The following is a 21,623-nucleotide window of genomic DNA, read 5'->3' on the forward strand; positions in this document are numbered from 1 at the left end:
TGTAGTTAGCTGCAGACCTGAAACCTAACTTGACCCGACATGATTTAATCCGCAAAGTCATTTTTGCTTTGGTCGACAAGGTCTCGACTGATCACTTCATCTCTCGTCGTCCTCTCAAGCGCTCATCCGCTTGCGCGACAGCCAGAGCACAGAAAGAACATTAGAATAAGTGAATGTTACGGTGCAGTGTGGGTGGTGGCAAGCTGTTCACTGGACGAGGAGCGAGTAACATCGCACAGAGAAACTCAAGCGCCGCGCCAGCAGCTAGACTCTTCGTTTCGTTTACCCTGTACGGGGTCCAGAGGAGAACAGCTGCGCCGTCTTTACGCACAACCAGAAGAGCTTTCTGAGAGACGGCTGTGTGTCACCACCATGTCCGCGGCAACAGCATCAATATCAGATGTATCCAGGACTGATACCGCAAACAAAAATGACCGAAATAAGTCAGGTAAGAGAGATGGCATAGAAAAACCAGATGCTATTTAATTTAGAAGAAGCCAGCGTGCAGGACCGAAATGTCACTTGTGCACTGACGCCAGTTTTATTCTGTTAACTTGCGTGCTTCTTGTTCAGGTGATGTGCGCGTCCATGCATGTGTGTGTTTGCTGTAACAACAATTGCACTGCAAGGATTAGTAGCTTAGGGTCCTATGTAATATAAAGACCTGATAGATTGTGTGAACTAGACATCGCAGTAATAAAATGAAACTTAAAAAAAGGGTGGATTGGTGTCCGATTAACGGTTAGTTGATATAATTGTCAGGTGTTATGAAGAAAGACAGAAAGAGGAAACGAAAAGGGGTGGATTTGACGTCAAGCAGCCGGACATTTCACTCTATGTACTGTATGTATGATCATACATACAAGTTACATAAAATTATTCTTCTGTGCACCGAAGTGTGTCTTTGTGGTGGGATCTGAGTTACTAATGGTCTCCGTGTTACAATTTTATCTTGTTTATGGTTTACTATTATCTCTTCTTCTTTTATTTGTCTACCAGCGACTTTTGATATAGTTTGGTTCACTTTATGGTCTGCCACATGTCTTTCTTCAAAGTGCACAACTCCTCCTTGGATATTTTCCTCCAACTTAACCCTTGTGTTGTCCTGGGGTCAAAAATGATGTATGGTAACAGGTGTATGGAAATCCCGAAAAAGTAACCTCCACTAAATCAGTCCCTGTAACCTGTCTGTTTTATTTAAGTGAAAACCAAAAGCAGATATCTCAGAGTAAAGAAAAAAAAATCAAAAATCTGGTTTTGATTTTCCCTAAACCAAATACATCATACTTCCAAGTTGTGCTGGAAACCACCGCCTTCATGTCATTGTGTTTATGTGCATTCCAACTACTTGTTTTACAGTGAAGTCATGCTCTTGTAGACTGAGACTTGTAGACATGCAGGAACTGCTGGTGTACTGAGCTGTCACAGTGAAAGACCGTCCGTCCTGTAATATGCTGAGCTCCATGCTGTTCAGTATGATAACCTTGTTTTTTTTTCTCTTAATGTTGCTCCAGATGGCCTGTGTTTTTCCACCAGTCTTGCAGGCCTTTTGTTTAATGATTTATCACATTTCCTTCTTTGATACCGTTAGAATTCATCTCAGCACGGCACTCGGCTGTTACGGGGGGCTGTGTTTTGTCATGCAGTGTTGCGCAGCCCTTTAGGGGTTCAGTGCTGATAGCTATGGAATGACTGCCCCATTCCACACTGACTCTTATCCGCAGTGCCCCCCCACCCCCTTTTTGTTTGTTCATACAGTTCACCTTGAATTATTGTTGTGCAATCTATGAATTCCAAGTTGTCTTATCGTTCCTATGAATACAAATTTTCTTTTGAAGATGCATGAATTATACATGTACCCAAATTTTGGATGAACTTTGTGTGATTAATGCATATTCACAGTATCTCAAACATCATTAGCAGCAACAACTGTAGACATTGCTGCAAATTTTCCACACCAGCTGACCTCCAGCTTTCTGCTTTAGGTAATTCCAAAGCTCAGTGCACACCCATGCCTCAGCCAACATTGGGCAACCACCAGATCATCCAGGGAAATGGCACTAATGTGGGTACCGTCATATCACTACAGTGCCCGGGGAAGCACAAACTTGTAGGCAGTGATATGATGTGTGTCATGGGCCCCAACAGCACCTACTGGACAGGAGACTCCTATTGTCAAGGTAAGTAGAAACCAAAACCTTGAGATGGCAGTTAATATACAAAAAATAGTAACCCATTTGTAGCCAGGTACATGTCACTTCATGGACCTAATTGCATATTCATTATGCATTACCAAAATGTGTGTGTATGCAGATTAAATGTCTCAAATGCTTTTCCTAGAAAAACTGCAGAGGCTGCAAAACTCCCACTGAAATGTCTGTCAGCTCATTATTCCAAAGTGATGGAATATATATTAAACATTATGTGTAGGCATTCTTGTTAGGGACCAAGTTACACGCAGATGCTTATGTTGTGTTTGGCTTGCACTAATTATGACCTTAATTTGTGTGGGAACACAATGGAGGGAAAATGATGTGCAGTTTGTCGATACATCTCATTAAGCAATAATATTAATGCTACTAACTGGCAGCGAGGAATCATTTCAGGTAGGTGTACAGCCAGCGAGGAAGTGGAAAAACTGAGGGCAGAATTTTAATTCTATTTTTTAGAATCAATCACCATGGGAGAGATGAAATTTTCTGAGTGACACTGAAAGAAATAAAATAATAATAAATTTATATTTTATTGTCCTTTCAGTGATGAGCTGGCAAGAACACTTTGTTGCAAAATGACTTTTTATTTCTGCAAGTCTCTGTTGGATAATGACAATGAAACACTTGTGACATATTACAGCAGTCTGTGAGGTAGACAATATCTGCAAACCTTGTGTGAGGTGGCATTTGAGACTTCTGGTTGTTGTTATGCACAGGTTTTGAAGTATGATGAATGGAATTGTAAAAAAGAAAAATAAAACACTCAGTGCATGAGGCAAAAATCAGTCAATACATCAGTCAACTGGTTCTTCTTCTGTCACTCTTCAGCTCTGTCGCCCAATGATTTTGGTTACCGCGTGGCTGTGGTGGCATCCTTTGTGAGTTCAGGCATAATCCTCTTCATGTCTGTGGCCTTCATCACCTGCTGTTTGCTTGACTGCATCAAGGAGGAAGAAAGGAAAAAGGAGGAGAAGTGAGTTAAGGATTGCTGGAAAAGTTGAAATTAAGTTTTTTAAAAGTAAAAGTAAATCTACTGAGGTATCGTTACTGGTAAAATGTAATTATAAGGAAAGCATACATCACAATACACTGCAAAATACTGGATTCTTTATATGCATATGCATACATATGCATACATAATAAATTAGATGGGTTCTTAGCTTAAATGATTGCTAACCTAAGGGTTATAAGACATTAATGGGACAGGAACACAAAATAAGGCCTGATCTGCTACACAGATGTGTGTATGTGTCTTTATTTTGCTTCTTTGGAGTAACAAGTGGCATTTATATGAAGCACAGAGAAATTCTAACAGTCTAAAACATGACAAAGGCATGGCAACAAAAGGACTGCTTGAATACAATGTATTAATAGATGTATCTACTTATTTACAACCACAGGTGCCAAAATACAATATTAGGTCTGGTGAAATACTGACATGTATGGGGTTTTTTTATGCCAGTGACTCAGATCCGTGGCAATGGGAGGAGCCAACCCCAAACCAGGAGAACAACATGTCTCGATATAGTCATAAGGGCCGCAACAACAACAACAACAACACCCAGGAGAATCCGCTTTCTCCATGGGACACTGCTGGCCCTACCCTGTGTGACAGCATACGATCTTGCAGGTGAGATGTGCTGAATTTCATTTGAATGCTCCACAGTGACAACAAAAACAAAAACAACAACAAAAAAAACCCAACTTCCTGTCTTCTTACACAGATGTCACCAGCATTACGCCTATTGTCCTGCCTGCACAAACTATGGCCCCACACCTCCCCCTGCTGCTCTTCCTGGGCACGACTATAACCAGCCTCTCTTACTCCGAATGCCAGAACCTGACCCACCTCAGTATCCCGGCCCTCCCCTGTCCTCCTGTCAAAGTACAAGCCCGGGCCTGGTCCAGATCTCAGCAGGGGGATCTGGTTTGGTGTGGCAGTATGAAGGACAACAGAGCAGTTTATCAGGAGCAAACCTATTAACCGCAGATGAGGCCCCTGGGAGGAATATAAACTCAAACAGGAATATATACCCCAAAGAACTTTCCATAAGGATTATATCAGTGTGAGGACAGCACACAAAAATCATCAATCAAGACTTTGTTTAATATCTAAATCTGTTCAACAGTGTCAGCTGTATAGACGAGGACTGCGGGATGTAAGAACTATATCAGTATGTTTTGGTGTATCAGCAGTGGCGAGATGGCTCTAAAGAGACATTGATCTGACAGACTAATGTGCCTTTTTATGCAAACTGTAATGGCACACTGCCCCCTGTCTGTAAAGAGGAGCCAGTGCATTTTCAGGACGCCAGTCTTGGAGAGAGCTGTTCTTCGGATGTCAAGAGATTTGAGCTTAAAAGGAAGTTCTGCTGCTTGAGGCTAACACTTAAGGGATCTATTGCGATATAATTAACTTTGCTGTCAGCTGAGGAGAGTGTGGGAATCTGGGAAAAGTTCACTCTTGACACGAGAAGAGATGTTGTAAAAAACTGGCGTGTGTGTAAATAATAATTTTGAGAAATGTAAATAAATGAAAGACGTATAATAATAACAATGAGTGATGCATTGGAGTGGGAAGAGTTTATTTAACAACACGTTTATTATTATTATTATTATTATTATTATTATTATTATTATTATTATTATTATTATTATTATTCAAGCCTTTAGGTTAGAATAACCTGATGTATGATTATTTGTTGCACTTCTGTGCTTCAGTGTCTGCTACATAAAGCTGTAGTCCGTCACTGTCTGCCCGGCTCATTAACATCATCATGTAGCCTTGAGGTCGGTCATGTGGTGACGCCACGGCCAAGCGTGCTGATGTAACGGGGCAGCGGAGCACCGACTCACGGGGGAGACCAGGAAGTTTTACCGGGAAGGCTGTCGGTCCGATTGTCAAGTTCACACACGGTGTAAATTTGTCAGTATGTCAGGTTTGTGAAGCGAGGGTAAGATGTTTCGCCTTGTTGTGAGTGCTTTGCGCGTATCCTTGCGCCAGAGCTAAGACTTCCAGGATATCCTACCAGGCTCTCTCTCTGGGTGCGCCACTTGTTGCTGTAAAGTCATAGTATAAAGTAGTTGTTGTTACACATAGTTATTTAGTAGTTTGTCATGGGTCAGTATCATCGTTTGTCCTGATATGCAACCGGTAACTAAATCGGCAGACTTCTGTCATCAGAGGCATCCAGACTTTTATTAAAGACACGCAGCTCCCTCTGTTGTCAGTCTAGTCCTTAGAGATATTATAGCATTAACTGTACATTGGGATAAAGTAAATCCTGTTAAAATATTAAACTAGTAGAATCTTTCATACTGGGATGACGATACTGAGAATAACTACCATGCAATGTAACACTATGACAGTATCTGACACTTACCTACTAATTTAGTTAATAGTTTATGTTTTATGAACAGATGGCAGAAATATTAGTAGTATGTTTGCTCATCAGCTGCAGCCTGTAGCCTGTTTAAGTACACAACTGAGCATAAGAATATCAACAGTGGTCAGGACAAATACAATATCTATATTACTTAATGATTGGCAGTGTGGATATTTACTTCCATAGATCCCCCTTTGTCGTCTTCTTCTTAAGTGTAGCATCTTCTTTTAAGAAAACAGACAATGCTCATGCATATTTCTGGGGGGAAAAACTGGTTCAGAGTCCAAACTATTAACACTAACACCTTACCTGTTTCTGCTGTCTCTCACCATTTTATGCATCTTAAATTGTAGTTGGCTGATTTTCAGTACTAACATTATGCTATAGAAGCTATAAAGTGTAGTGAAACTGACACATTTGCAGCTATTGTATTCGCCTTTCTAAACAAGAGAATAAACCTCTTAGTTCCTTATTTTCAGAACATGGCTGATTCCAAGACGAGCTTACTAAGAAATTACTAAAACTAACAATAAAATCTGCAGCCCTTCTGTTAGGGCTTTGTCGCATGAGCCATTTGTGCAGGGTCATAGCCTGTTTCTGACCTGGTCTCCACGCTTTGACCAGCGCTGGCCTTGACACCCCTTGTTAAGCAATGTCTTTTCACTGTCATCAATCTTCCTTTACTAGACACCGATGGTTACCAAGAGCAGCTGCAGAGTGACTCCCAGTTCCTGTGCTCAGATCAGAGGATGGACACTGAGCTGGTTGACAGACTTGTCCTGCAGCTCAACAGGATCTACCCGCAGATACTAAGTGACAAGGAAGCCCACAGGGTCACTGCAGCTATTTGTGTTACACAAACAAAACAGAAGCATACTGTGCAGATGCGTGCAGTGACTCAATGCAGCCTGTGTCTCCCTGCAGTTCAGGAACCTAAGTGTGCCCACCAAGGTGCGGTTAGCAGACCTCTTGAAGCACCTGCACAGAAAAGGCGAAGAGGCATGCCATGAATTCTACAGAGCCCTTCACATCCATACAGAGGACATCTACTCTAGCCTGCCCAGCAGAGTCAGAGAAAGAGGTGAAACATTGAGCTTTTCTTGGCTACAGATTCCAGATTGGAGGATAGCTGTTTCTTCTCCATAAAGTTCAATTTCATTTCACATTAATTTTATTGCAGACACAACTATTGAACCAATGTCTTTGTGGGACCTAAATGTTCTGGTTTTATCCTTAAAGCATAAGTTTTGTGTCTGCTAAGCCTTTTTTTTTTTTTTTTTCAGCACTGGTTGCTTTTTCTACCATGTTAAAAAAAAAAGTGCATCTTGTATGTTTGGTGTGATGAGGTTAGACAAATTACAGGAGCAGCTTCCAAAGTGTCCTATAAAGGTGGCTCCCCTGCTGTGTCTAGCTTTACATCGGCTTATCCTGTTTAAGATGCAAAGAGAAGCTAATGTGCTGCCTAGACTGCTGTCCAAGTAGCCATTTAACACTTCACAGGTTGTTATTGTTAAAGTGGAATGCTGCATTTTAACCTCTTTTACTTTCTGTTTTTAGAGGTGGCAGATTCAAAATGCACTAACGACAAGACAGTTCGGCAAGAGCGATATGTGCTTAGCGACAGAGGTACATATAATCACCATCATTAACAACAGAAAAAGGGGTTGTTTCTATGTAAATCATTCAAATCTTTAAAATTTAAGAATATTGAGATTTCACAAACTAAAAAAACATTCGTTGATTTTGTACAATGATGTTATACGATAAAGGTTGCTGTTTCTTAGTTATTCTGTAATTATTCTGTAATTATTTAACTAATTCTGCTATAGTTTAGACAATTCATGACATGCTTTCCAGGAAATTGGACTTATTTATTTCAAAAACATGCACACTCTTACTTGCAATCCCTCTCAGGAGGAATCATGCAGATTTAGTTGCATGACGTTCACAAAATACAATCACAAACATGAACTAACAAACAAATGAACAGTGTAATCCATAGGGTGTCACTGACTTGATGGCAGAAAAGCTCACAAATGCACTGCTGTTAATGTTTGAGTTATTCTGTTGATTTATCAGCTTAAAAATATGACTAAACACTAAAAACTGACTTTCAATCCAACAATGGCACTAACTAAGGGGCAATTTGAAAACAAATCGGATACTGGTAATCACTTGTGAAATATATTTAATGATAATATGTAAGTAATGACTCATAAAAGCCCTATATGTGTCATTTTCTTCCTTATCTTGCCTGCATGGCATTTTAAAAATTATTATAGTTTTACAGTTTGTGTGAGTATGTGTCAGGGTCCCTCTGTACCCCCTCGCTGATCCCAAGATAAGCCCCTTAAGCTCAACTAAGCTGTGGACTTTAGCAAACGCAGTTGTCTGTTGAACCTTTTAACCTCTAGCATCAGAATGCCGGCCCCATCACTGCTCTTTACTTCCACCATTCATCATTCCATCACACTGAGAGCTTGAGCTTTGTGAGGGCAGTTAAGCTCATGTATAAAGCTGGCCTGCATTCCTTTGAACAGTCAGAGCTGCATCCACTGGGTCAAAGGTATGTCAGCAGGGAAATGGGTCATCAGAGATGCCGTGATACACTGACTCCTGATCATAAGTCATACCAAGGAGCTTGTTTAGCTTGTGAGCAAGACAACTTTATGTACACAGAGCAGATTTAGGACTCTTGACTTTGCCATTCAGAATATCGGCTATTATTTCAGTTTGCTTGTGGTATTTAGTTTTTTTTGGATCATCTAATTTATTAAGCAGGTATGAGCCACTGCAGACTGATCAGATAATTGTATAGTTAATGACTTTATTCTCTCCTCTTGCAGGACCAATGTTCTTCCTGAGCTGCTTCGGTTTTGTAGTTGGAATTGCAATACTCTACTATTACGGAGGTGAGTCGTGGCACAAAAAGTGAGAGGGACACAGACTTGAGACTTACTTTACTTACTTTGATCATGTTCAACATTTCAAAACATACCTTCCATACACACAAAACTCAGTTTTTTTGCTCTTCTTTATAGACACAGAGGGTGAAACCTTGAGATGCACTGGAGTGTTTCTTCACTGCTCGGCTGTAAGACTGAGTAAAGATGCTAGAGATGTTTTCATTTCATATGGAGAAGTTGGAAAGTAAAAAAAATGAAAACATCGAGGCAATGAGAAGAAGAAGCCATGAAAAATGTCTTTTTTTCTGTGCCAAACTCATCATTTTCCTAAACCTCAAATACTAATTTATGTACGAAAGTACTAATTGGAGGAACGTAACTTGACCTGATACATTCTGTCACAAATTCTCACAGCGTACATCTGAAATGGCAGAACTATGCAACGTTCTTCCAGAGTACTTGTATGTATGATTCTTGCCTGGATTTCATGTTTGTAGATAGCTATGAATTTCTTTTTTTTTTTAACTAAAATGCTTAAAGCGTAATAATAACCAAGTGTAACTGTGCAGCTGCACTCCCACAAAGCTGTTTTCACTTACTAAAGACTGAGTCGGTTGTTTGGGTGCAACAAACCCAAGAGTGGGCAATGAAGTGTATTTTGAGGAGAGCTTCAAGTAGGAGCATCTGTGTGGGAAGGCTCTTGGTTTGCACTTAATTTAACAACTTGATTTTTTCATTGCTCCGTTTGTTAACACATTTCACAACAAAGATTTTCTTTTTTTTTAAATACACAACAAATACATGTATGCTCACACCTTAGCCCACTTCCAGTGCCTTTTATGAAATTTGCAAAATAAAGGGCACTCTAATAGTGTTACTTATTTTCAAATAAAGCACAGCAAATTTGGATCACCTGTGTTTGCATCTTATTTTTAGTCTTGTGTAACAAATATTTGACAAAGATCTTTGTAGAAATGGGAACATCATTAATTAAATGCTGTATATGTTGCCGTAGTGTAGCAACAAAGGGGAATTAAAGGTAATTAGGAGTGCATTGATTAGCTTTTCCGGGTTAGTTTCTGGCACTGTTCACTGCACTGTCATCATGAAATGGAGATTATGTTAAATTATTCATCTAATTGATTCAACAGCAGCAACACATACACTAGAGGGCGCTACTTCCTCACTCATACACACACACAAAAAAACAGAAAAATATTCAAGCGTGCTATAACAATGACAATGGGAAGCAGGGATCAGACCTCATTAATGAATAATGGCAATCAATTTGGTTGAATGAGTTAAGCTAACTTGATTAAATGCTCTATTAAATGCTGCTAGCTAGAATGCCTTTGAAATACCCTGATGGGTGCATTTGAATGCTCTCTGTTTCTTGTAATAAACAATGTGCAGGAAAGTAGTCACATCAGAGGTAAGGTCTACATCACAGCAGCAGAGCAGAGGTGTCTGATCTCAGGAGATTATCTGCACTCGGCAGCATTTTTCTGCTACTGTCTTCCCTGCGAAGTGAGAGCAACAGATGAGAGGGGAGTCAAAGAGAGAGGGAGGAGGAATTGGGAGGTGCTAAAGGGGGCTGGAAATGTCACCAGAGTGATTGTTCAGTTCACACTCTGGCATCCACATTCCCACGAGAGAGCTATTAATACACTCGCTTCAAAGGAACTAAAAGTCCTCGTTGATCATCAGCATCCTCTGATGCGCAGCCCCCACAGAGTCACTTTGTTAAACTTCAAGACAGAGCGGTAGGAGCCATGGATATACATTATGTATATATATCAATCTACAGATCTCCTCCAAGTGAAGCTGTGTGTATCATCAAATCTGGCTTTCAGTGTGGCTGTTTCCACGGTTACCAATGATAGTTGTAGGGGAGGAAAAGGATGAGATTGCGACGTTTTGCCATCTGAAAGGTGCTTCCTCACAACCACCTTGGAGAAATTATAGATAGCTGCATGAATGCGATTACGGTTTTTAGCTGATAATTATGTGAAACAGCCTCAAATTTTCTTTACTGGATATTTATGTCAAACCACTCAAGTGTATAAAATGAGCATTTGCTTGTGCTCTAATTGGGGTTTCAGTGGCATTGCTGCCTAATTAAGGCTTCTGTTTTAACAAGTAGTTCTGCCGGGGTCTGTGCTCTGTTGACTCTGACTCACCAGCTACTTCTGGTCCAAAGAACCACAAACAAAGTCCGGCTTTGCTCGTCACAGAGGGATTCATAGCACAACCAAACACTGTTATAACTGAATGTTAGGCATGACACCTGTGGGGTAGAGTTGATAGTAAAGTTAAAGCTGTGGAGGTGGGTAGTGGTTTTGAGGCGGATGAGGCCTGCCCTGTGCTGCATACATGTGCTCAGCACACCCGTTAAACATGATCAAACGTCATTGGTGCAATTAAAAATTAAAGAGTGTTCAGGTGTGTGTGTGAGACTGTGCATCCATGTCTGGCTAGTGCGTCGGGTCACTGTCGGACAGCATAGGAGACAGACAGCATGAGGTCACATGGTCCTGACTGCTGCTGTCTCCACTTTCCTGTTTGTCCATTCAGAACAAATGTTGTGTTGTTTACGTACCAGACCTCTTTGTCGCTACGGCTGTTTCTCTCTTGTTCGCTATTTTCTCTCGGTGCCTGCAGCCATGCGGGACAATGATTTTCTGGTAAATGAACAGCTGTGTATTTTGTTCGAGTTGTTTTCTGGTGGAAATTTCTCTGCGAGCCTGGAGAGGTCACTGTGTTTGTAGGTCATGTAGGTGATTGTGAAGGTCCGGTCAGAAGAGGAGTAGAGCAAAAACATGCTGACGACATGAAAGTTTTTAGGAGCAAACTGCAGAGTAAGGCAGGAGAGAAAATACCTGTTTGAAAAGAGAGAGGGGAGCAGTGAAAGACTGTGAAAATAATGCATACACACATACATAGATGTGCCTGTGTGTGTGTGCGTGGTCAGTTGCTGTAATTTGTTCGATGGACTCCAAAAGCTGTGATGAAGACGTTGACCACCACGATGATGAACACCAGACCTGTAGCCAAGTTTTCCATGAAGTTCAGCCTCTGGTGTTTTTGCTCATCATTCAGGTTCCATCGAACTGTGAACAAAAGCAGAACAACACACAACTCAGATAATGTCTAATTGCACAACAATCTACTCTATTCTGGGACTAAAGCCAACTCATTATGGTGCAAAGATTTACTGTCAACCACAAATCTATATTTACTTAATTCTGGGTTCAGAATGCTCATACATCTATTTGTGTCTTTTATTTTATGACGCAAGCATGTAAGGAAACAATGCAATATTCAGTTTTTCATTTTTCACTTAGAGGAAACTCAGATTAAAAAAAAAAGTTAGATCTACTGCAATCAATTTACTATGTTATTAAAAATTTTAGCTCATTTTGAATTTGATCACTCAAAAAAGTTGGGACAGGGAAATGCAAAACGCTTTAAAAGTAAATGGTACTTAAATGAAACAGCTTAAGGAACATTTTGCAACTAATTAGCTGAATTGGCAACAGGTCAGTAACATGACTGAGTACAAAAAGATCATCTTAAAGAGGCAGAGTTTGTCAAAAGTAATGGTGCAGTAGGCAGAGGCTCATCAGTCTGCAAAAAAACTGCGTCTACAAATTGTGGAACAATTTCAGAATAGTGTTCCTCTTTGTAAATCGTGAAGACTTTGAACATCTTATCAGTTACAATTCATAACATCGTCATAAGATTCCAATCATTTGGAAACATCTCCGTGCACATGGGACAATGATGAAAATCAATACTGGATGCTCGTGATCTTTGGAATCTCAGGCGACACTGCCATAAAAAAACAGACATGAAATTGTCATGGAAACCAAAAATGTGGCAAAAAAGACCCAGAATTATTTAGCAGCTACAATCCTATATTTCAGAATAAGACAAGAATGGAACAGAATTCCTCTCCGAAAAGTCCAACAACTGGTCTCCTAAGTTTCAAGACATATATGGACTGTTGTTAAAAGAAGAGACGCTGCTACACAGTTGTAAACATGGCCCTGTCTCAACTTTTGTTTAGACCTGTTGCTACTAACGGCATCCAATACATTTGTTAAAATAGTATAGTTTCTCAGTTGAAACATTTAATACGTTTTCTATTCTTCATAGTGAATAAAATATGAGTTTGTGAGATATGCAAATCATTGCATTCTGTTTTTATTTGCATTTAAAATAGCTTCCCAACTTTTTTGGAATTGGATTTGTAACAATAGCGTCCCCCAATGTAAACATGTATATGATGTGATACATTTACTATACATCGCAGGCATAAATGTCACACAGGGAAAGAAAACAAGTGTCAGGTTCAAATCACAGAGAAAGAACAATACAGGGGAAGAAAACTGATCAAGGGAAGCTTGTATTTCCTATATGCAACTGTGTCATTTCTTTTGTGTTTTAATAGCATCATGGCATGTGTTAAATGTTATGAAAACAGCTAATTAGTGTTGTGACAAAGACATTACTATGGTGTCATCAGCAGTACAGGGAGTCGCCTGTGAATAATGGTCACATGAATGCATATTCATACAAATGGGTGTGCAGTAGCCATGTATATGTGCATGGGTGTGTGTATTTGATGGAAATTACCAGAGGTTAAACAGCGTAAGAACGCTTCCTGTGATGTGTGTGTGTGTATCTGATCTGTCTTGGTGGGGGCTAGAGTCTGGTTGGGGTGGCCAGTATGTAGGCCGTTCACATCACGCACCACTGGCTTCATTAGAGAGAGCTGGATCCAACGGGGAGGGAGGGATGTGAGGACGAGAGGCCAAAGAAGTTCAGAAGAGTAAACAAAAATGAAGAAAAGAGTAATGAGAAAGAAATGTGTGTGATATTTTGGTAAAGGCAAGGGATGCTGTTTAAGTCTGGTGAAGGAGGTCAAAGGGGCAATGAATGAGTGATGACTCTCACGTGCTGGATGTGTCTTATGGACATGTGACGTTTTTAATGTGAATACCTCAATGTGCAAATGTCAGAGTTAATAATATCTGATTGTACTGTATACTCATACTGTAACAATGTTGATGATGATATAATATTTTTTTTGCAGAAATCTGAGCAACAAGGGAGGAAATATTCATTTGGGCGTGCTTTGAAATATCTGATTGATAATTGATTATTTTAAGATTTTTTTTCAGCAGTTTCACAGAGGAGGTAGATAAGACATGTGGGGTTGTTAGTTTCACACTAACCAAACAAAACTCACTTTATTTACTCATCCATGAACAGCTGAGTCATTGTGACTGGCTTAAAGTTCATTAACCTGTTGTTCAGTGTGTCAGGAAAAAAAAACTAAATTAGTTTATTTATCCCCAACTTATATTATTTTTATTTACACGCACAAATTTTTCAACCCGAGATATCAGCAGACCTCCTAAAAAATTGTTGCTGCATCTGTCTCTTTTTGGGCTTTTCTCTTTGTTCCAACACATGGAGATACATACATACTGACACATATTGACACATTTACACACATACACAGCACCTCTCCCAACTCCCAGCAGTGCTGATATCAGCAGTAAAACCTAGTGAACCCTTTGACCTCTCAGTCCTGGTTGCTATAGAGACTGAATCCAGCTCCTAATAGGTTGTTTGTCAGGAGTCAGTAGACTTGACATTTATGGGGGAGGGGGTGCATTGTAGGGCAAAATGTGGCATATAGATCGCTGTAATCTTGCTAGAATAGGAAGGATGAAGTGGGCAAGTAAAGGATGTGAGATGCCAGACAGCAAAAACACCTCTGATACACCAGAAGGGCTCAGGCTATGTTTACTTTCTCACCTATGAAGATAAGCAGGACCCCGACTGTGATCTGTAGACACAGAGAGATGCTGATTAGGGTGATGGTGGGGGTGTAAAAGTGGAAGCTTGGCCCCTGCTCCAGGACAGCTTTTAGCTGGGAGGCATTGGCCATCAGCAGGGCCACATCCAGCATACTCTCAGCTGCACTCTTCTTATTGGCATAGTGGTTCATGTTCAGAGGAGCTGGGCTTCTGGGCCAAGCATCTGGATGGGTGGTCTGGGGGAGAGAAGAGAGTAATTGGCACAGAGATAATGTTTATGGCTTGCAGATAATGACAGAAAGAAGAACGCCGGGAAACAAGCAGAAAGGCTTGCTCTGTGCTGTGTTTTGTTCTTCCAGTAGAGCCAACAAGGCATCATTTTGATGAGACTAGCAGTAATTTTGTGTTTCCTGAGCACGGATGGTGAGGATCTGGTTATCATTCTGACCTAATTAGAACAACAACAGCCATTACAGAAGAGTGACCTTTGAAAACAGAGCCATTAGTACAGCAAGGAGATACTGACAATCCGGTAACAGTACCATTAAAACATGACAAACACGAAGTCAGCATATGCCGTTTGTGCGAATAGTTTCAAGCGATCACTTTCAGTCTGCACATTTTCTCCTTCACTAGTGTCATATGAGCATTGAGCTCTGGGCATTTTATATTGCTTCTATGAGCCTGCGCCGCACTTGTTGCCCTCTATTCCAGTATTTGTTGACTTTATAAATCAAAACAGTCAAATGATTGATTTTCTTATCTGTAAAAAAACTATCAGTGTAGAGTAATAGAGTGATCCTTTGTTCATATTCTGCCCATATCACATTCTCTTGAAGCTTGATGGACAGCTGCAGAAATGGGCTGAGCAAAAACAAGAAGAACCAGTGTTATATGATAGCAGTTTACCTCAGTTTGCCCATCTTTTGGCAGGTAGAGCCTTCAGCTATCAGGACCTTCTCTTGTGAAACCTACTCTCAGTTTTGGTTCTGAAGAAAGACACCCTCTCTACTCTTAAAATTAATCTTTCACTTTCCTTTTTGACAAATCTAAGAGTTTCATCAAGTTCCTTTAGTTATGCTGCTCTAAACCCAGGGTGCTAGTGGATGCACTGAGCACTTCTTCTTCGCTCCTCGCTTTTACTTCCCATACACTCATAGGCCACTGCTGCATCTTGTTAACTCTTATCTACTTTCTTCAGCAGTTTCTGTGATGTCCTGCTCGTGGCTCATCGTGCGCCTATGGTCCTCTGTCCAGACGGCAGTCCCTCTCTAAGCCTTGTTCTGCCAGAGGGTCTACCTGTTGACAGGGAGCTTTTCCTCCCCACAATTGTTGGGGGATCTTTGGAGTTCACTCTCTAATATTGCATGATTTTTACCTTACCTTGGGATGACTGTTGTTGTGAGCTGGTATTAGCTTTAAGCCTAATCTTAAAATTAGAGAGGCTATCTGTCTCCTGGATCCAAACTGGGAGCCAGAAGTCTGAGAGTAAAATGCTCTTTTAGGGTGATAGGGTGATACTATGAGGTCTTTAAGGTAAGATCCAGCTTGAATATATGAACTGAATTGAAATAAATGTTCACTTCAGAACAAAATGTGCTTTATTATTTTGTTATATTTTATACTCAATAAACCAGGGACTTAGGAAGAGAGGTGAGTAAATATGGTAATTCATTTCTATGATTAATCAGCAGTTGATCAAAAGCGTTTAAGAAAGTTACTTTTACTCTGAGTTGTGTAACCTATCGATTCTTGTGTGGGTGAGCGTGATGCAACATTAGATTAGCTCAGTTGTGAGTGTGTTTGTGTATTCACTCCATGTCAGTGGACTATGTACTGCAAAGAGAGAACCATACATAGCCACTGGACCAGAAGGTTCTGGAAAAAAAGTTATCTTATTGGTGAATACGGAGTCTGTCTCTATAAAAAATGATGGCTCATTACACCTGAGAACCACATTTTAAAATTCAGTGGCGACAAGGTCAAAGCATGAATGCCAATGCCAATGCCTCTTTTTCTTTGAGAAGGAAAAAAAAAATCAGCAGTCTCTTCCTGAACACCAAAATCTTCCGTTTTTATCATAACACTCCCTGCAGCTGCAGAGAGCATAGTTTGTCTGAGATTAACCAAACTGCAGAAGTGGTGCGAGCTGTCTTCCCTCTGCTCGAGGGATAAAGACAAAAAGAAAGGAAAGAAAAGCTGCACCCTCTAATTTACCATGGATGAGGCTACAGCTGAATTACAATGTATTTAAGAGATTCACAGCAATCAACTGGCATGGGTTAACTTGATGTATGAGGGGAAGTACACTCTGAACAGAAGGTGTGGTCGATGGGGTTGGTAATGATCTGGTACTCTGGTTGCAGTAATTATTTAGATTTTTTTTTTTAATCCTGTGATAACCACTGGACAAGCCATGTTTAATTCTCTTAATAAATCTCTGCTTTTTAGAAGATGTATTAAATGGGTTACTGGCCAAATTCATCATCTGGCATTCTACTTATCAGTTTAACTTTTATGCTTTATCATAGATTCATGTGAACACTTCAGAGACATCTCGGCAGTATCCAGCAAATGCTAAAAAAAACAAACAAAACAAAAAACAAAATGTGTTTTTTCCTTTCAACTCAAAGATCCACTGCACTGTGTTACACCTTCACAACGAGGAATTAAAACACATTTTAGGACATGCTTTGTGAAGCCAAACATGCATTTTCGCTGGAAAGCAATGTGGTGTGGCAGGGTGTCCTGTGACTGTGATCTGCTCCAAATACCACAAATGGCATACTGTCATGACGTGTCAGGGTCAGCCTTTCTGCTCTCACACACTGACATAGGTTTTTCAAAAAATACAGCCCTTTATCCCAGAGTCAACAGACCACAGTGAGATAATACTTGTTGTGAGATCGCAGGTTGGAAATATGGAGTCACTATGTCTATTTTTTCCAAAAAAGAACTCCTTTTTGACATGTGCGTAGGCCAAATCTAAAGGTCATTTCCTCTGTCTGCCCAAGCTATTTATCACGATTAATCCTGCTGTCTACTCGCATCATACAGCTGGCAAAATAGCACAACAACTAATCACAGCAGAGGAGACATTCAGTGCAAAAATGATAGCAAATACAGGCTCTTATAATGTGTCTTACTCAACAGCTGTGAGTGGAGTGGAGGGATAACATGCAACAAATTATTTTTTTTAAAAAGAGAATGTACGTGATCCTGGTTTTCGTTTCGTTCACAATTGCATTTTTGGACAGAATTTTATATCCCAGAGAAACCCAGTGCTTGTCAGTCATCTAGGCACACCAGATTTATAGCTATCTAAACTGTAGGAAAAAAAAGAGAAAAGTTCTCATTAAATCAGTTGTCCTGTACTGGTTCTAGGTTTCAGTGCTGATTTTTGTGATGAATTATTCACAGTGCATTTCTAGTCTGAATCAGTCTCGGGGGAGATACACCGAGGGGAGAGAAGGAGCAAGGTAACGAGGGAGGGGGAGATAGTCAGAGACATAAAAGTTGTTTGGATCTTAACTCTCAGTTATGTGTCACTGTGGAATAACAGATGAAATCATGTAATAATATTTAACATTATTCAGTTTCTGCTGTAAGGTGTCACTAACACTACAATGTGGGAATGAGAAGGGAAACCAGCTAATCAGTAAGTTATTTATATAGGGCTTCTTCAAACAATGAATGTTGACCTAAGCGCTTAACTGAGCAATTGAAATCATTCCTATAAATCACCTAAATAAAACTGAGAATAAAACTGGTTCTGCTGGGGGTTTCTTCCTGTTAAAAGAAGGTTTTTCTTCCCACTGTCACCAAAGCGCTTGCTCATAGGGGGTCATATGATTGTTGGGGTTTCCTCTGTTTTCTTTGTATTATTCTAGGGTCTTTACCTTACAATATAAAGCGCCTTGAGGCAACTGTTGTTGTGATTTGGCGCTATATCAATAAAATTGAAGCTGAATTGAATTGAATGAGAAAATATGACATTATTTTACCTTTCAACCCGGGTTGCAGAATGCAAAGGATTACCAAGGGTGAAAAACAAATAAAAGACCCTTCAATTCACATTTGCTACTTCTCATATTTTTTTAATGCTAAAGCTAGATGCAGAGTTGTATAATACATGCTTTTTACAACTTTGGAAAGACTGCAATTTCTTAATTCCCGTGATTTAACCCAAACCTCAGATCAAATAAATCCATTTTTCATTGTGTATTCAGAAGCAAATGAACATTTTGGCTGATTTCCCAAAAACTAAATGAACTCATTCAACTTGCACACCTAATCCTAAACTTTTCTCCTTTTCCCATGTCGTCACACTAACTGATTACACCCGCATGTAAGTTACTTAGAGAGTATGCAGTGCCTTTAGCTTTGTATTGTTAAGCTCTGTGTCTGACATGTAGAAAGCTCTTCAAGGCAACAAAGCAAGACACCACTTAAGACAGTGAAACCGTACATTTATTATTTAGTTAATTGAGCCCGTGTTCAGCTATATGATGAAATGCTAAATTAACTCTAACTGCATGAGTGAGTATTTCACTTACTTTTTTTTTCCTCGTGCATAAGCACTTCTTTGCTCTCCATCCATCATGTCCTATCAGCAGCCTTCTTCTCTCACTCACCTCAAAATCTGGCCAGCTTCCAGATGACAATCGACCCAACTGTAAATCTAATTTCCATGAATCTCTGTAGAGCTTTTAGTTTTACAGCCTTGCACAAAGCAAAGCAAACATGACTGTTTCTGAGTGTGGTCTATGCAGCTAAGGCACTTATGGTGGGAAAAAAAACCCCAAACAAATCAAAAACACTTTCTCATTTAGTGAAAAGCTGCAGTTTAAACTACGGGTTATCAAAGAAAGTGAAATCTGACTCATCTCATCGGTCTTAGATTTCAGTGAAAGGCAGGCAAGAATATTAAAAGCCTGCAGAAAGTCTTCCTGTGAGATATTCACCCTACAAGAGCCACGGATTGAAAAAAAAAAACCACTCATATTGACTCACACTGGTGGGGGACACATTGTAAATGAGATCAATTGCTCATTTTATCGAGCGTAAGGGTATTACATTTTGCAAATGCTGGCTGAGCTCTGACTGTTGCAAGGAAGTATCTGTGGCTGCCAGGGTCTCTCTTCCTCCTGCCTTCTTCCTCAAATTCACACACACACACACACACACACACACACACACACACACACACACACACACACACACACACACACACACACACACACACACCTGAAATTAAATGGCGCTATTAAGACAGTGACCATGCGCATAACAGAGTGAAGTCCATTTCCCTGCCCTGTAAAACTGGATGCTGCACATTAGATGCAGGACTGAACTACTCTTAAATGGCAGCTTCAATTGCCTAATAAACTAAAGTAATCAATCTGTGAGCTTTACAGTTGTGGCATGAAGCAGGATGATGTAATACAAAAGTAAAACCTTGTGTCTGTTTTTATGTGTGCATTTAAGCCAGTGCACTGGTAACAAAGGAGGGCATTCATTGTTTATAAGGTCACTCAGGTACCAACAATACTTCACCCCTAAGCCAGACCAGACTGTCATCTGACCCAGCATGCTTGCAAAAGACTTTAAGATGTCTGGTCAAATGCTTCTGCGGAGACATAAAATCCGTCTTATTCAGCACCACTTCTATTCTGCAAAGCGTATGCACCTCTGAATGTACCTCACATGCAGATGACATGTAACATGAGAAAAGGCACAGAAGTGGCATGGAAGCGCAGAAACCGCAGGAGGTGGATACTTTTACACGATCGGCTTACAATAAAAAGTAACAACCGACAACTCTGGGTACAGAAATGACCACGACAATGAATCAACACTTCTTGCAACAAAAAATTCAACCTAAACAAAAATGATTGCATGACAGCACATTTCCCAAGTGCCCATATCCAAGCGATTGCTTTGCGGTCCGTGCATTTTTGCACTGTATTAACACTCCTTCTATTCTACTGTATAAAAGCATGCAAAACAGCAAGAATACTCTTATTAATCAGGTAATCTTTCTTCGTGCATCTTTTATTTATTGCACTTGTGAGCATGTCAATTTGTATGATCAATCTACTTAGCCTATAGACATCTATAAACCAGAGGATTTACATTTTCCCTCGATGAATGTTAAAAAGGGGCTGCAAATATCTTACCTCGGTGCCACTTAACCTGTTGATGCTGCTGCTCATTTTTGCCCTGTGCGAAGAGCTGCTACACCTCAGATGCAGGCTGCAGCAAAGTGGCAAAATATCCTGTAGGGGTAGAGAAGACTGGACCCGCAAGCACGTAGCCAAGGCTACGTGACAGAGCTACTGATGCACGTGTAACTACTATATTATAGTGACACAACAGCAGTGATAATGGAAAAATGTTGTTTCAACAGCAGGCTCGGGAGTTAAGACACGTGACTGAGTCTGCAAAGGGTGTGAGAAATTATTTATTTATGTTTTCAATTGCTGTGTAATTTACTTGCACTGACTCTAATCAGCCTTTGTCTCACCCCGTGTCACTCTGTCTGTTGGACAGCACACAATATGATGAGTAGGCTTTCTGTGGCGTCCCAGAGTGCCGTATGATTGGATGGACCATTCCCCCCACCTCCATCCTCCTCCCTTCTATAGTCCTCACCAGGGGCGTGGAGCCAAGCGAACTGAATGGGAAACACATTTGGTGTACCTCACCGGTGCACTAACCAAATGGTGGAAGGCGATGACAAGCGCAAACAGCTGTTGGTTTAAGTTAACTACCGAGGGGACTACAGGAAAAATAAAAAAAACCCGAGTCTTAAAGCGACCCGTGTGTGCTATTTACTTACGCGGCAGCGAAGAAGAAGAAGAAGAAACAGTGGGGAGAGTCGCATCGGGAGCTGCAACCGAAGAGAGGGATGCGGGGACTTAAAAGGAGATAAATACAAGAAATTCGTCAGTTATTTCTTGTCAGCATGTGGTATGTGTTCAGTTAAGAAAGCCCGAATTTGTTTGCGGTCGCTGGGGCGGCTCCTGTGCTTGAAAATGGAGATAATATGCAGATAGGGCGTTTTTGAAGTCCACCTTTTGTCGTGGACAGTCGGCTAACGTTGGCGAGGATTTTTTTTGAGTGCTGCTACTGGACCTGGCAGGTTTGTCTCTGCTGTGTGTCACTAGCGTCAGTTATACTCGAGGGTGTTTTTTATGCCCCTTTTTTGAACAAGGTAAGTCGTGCCTTATTTTTTTAATGTCAGTATTTGAACGTAAGATAATATTGTGGGTATACTGGGGGGAA

General features: G+C 40.5%; 4 protein-coding genes across 10 annotated transcripts in view; 3 read left to right on the forward strand and 1 right to left on the reverse strand.

Annotated features, from left to right (window-relative positions):
- Positions 1-221: 221 nt before the first annotated feature.
- susd3 (sushi domain containing 3) lies at positions 222-4,730 on the forward strand. Its single transcript, XM_080899615.1, has 5 exons — positions 222-448; positions 1,986-2,180; positions 3,042-3,186; positions 3,676-3,843; positions 3,938-4,730. The coding sequence occupies exons 1-5, from the start codon at positions 373-375 to the stop codon at positions 4,281-4,283; spliced, it is 930 nt and encodes a 309-aa protein (XP_080755741.1). The 5' UTR covers positions 222-372; the 3' UTR covers positions 4,284-4,730.
- A 278-nt stretch (positions 4,731-5,008) lies between these two features.
- On the forward strand, positions 5,009-11,379 carry LOC308407768 (caspase recruitment domain-containing protein 19-like). 2 transcript variants are annotated; one of them, XM_080899620.1, is made up of 6 exons: positions 5,009-5,152; positions 6,287-6,432; positions 6,524-6,680; positions 7,157-7,225; positions 8,446-8,511; positions 8,641-11,379. In XM_080899620.1, exons 1-6 carry the CDS (start codon positions 5,146-5,148, stop codon positions 8,751-8,753), a joined length of 558 nt encoding a protein of 185 aa, XP_080755746.1. In that variant the 5' UTR covers positions 5,009-5,145; the 3' UTR covers positions 8,754-11,379. The 2 variants fall into 2 exon arrangements, with proteins under 2 accessions (XP_080755746.1, XP_080755747.1); XM_080899621.1 differs by having other exon boundaries at positions 5,021-5,167; positions 8,641-11,377.
- Positions 11,380-11,458: 79 nt separating this feature from the next.
- Positions 11,459-20,757, reverse strand: LOC308407769 (ninjurin-1). The gene is made up of 3 exons (XM_080899622.1): positions 20,516-20,757; positions 14,335-14,572; positions 11,459-11,615 (listed from the first exon to the last, which is right to left on the reverse strand). Exons 1-3 carry the CDS (start codon positions 20,549-20,551, stop codon positions 11,473-11,475), a joined length of 417 nt encoding a protein of 138 aa, XP_080755748.1. The 5' UTR covers positions 20,552-20,757; the 3' UTR covers positions 11,459-11,472.
- Positions 20,758-21,003: 246 nt separating this feature from the next.
- Positions 21,004-21,623, forward strand: part of LOC308407536 (serine/threonine-protein kinase WNK2) — a 44,178-nt gene continuing 43,558 nt past the window's right edge. For 5 of the 6 annotated variants that reach the window (XM_080899243.1, XM_080899246.1, XM_080899247.1 and 2 more), the window contains exon 1: positions 21,004-21,552. The gene's annotated coding sequence lies outside the window, so the exon portion shown is untranslated. The remainder of the gene's footprint in view (positions 21,553-21,623) is intronic. The other variant, XM_080899244.1, reaches the window with a different exon arrangement.

The sequence above is a fragment of the Rhamphochromis sp. 'chilingali' genome, assembly GCF_963969265.1.
Source record: "Rhamphochromis sp. 'chilingali' genome assembly, chromosome: 12".
Lineage (NCBI taxonomy): Eukaryota > Metazoa > Chordata > Actinopteri > Cichliformes > Cichlidae > Rhamphochromis > Rhamphochromis sp. 'chilingali'.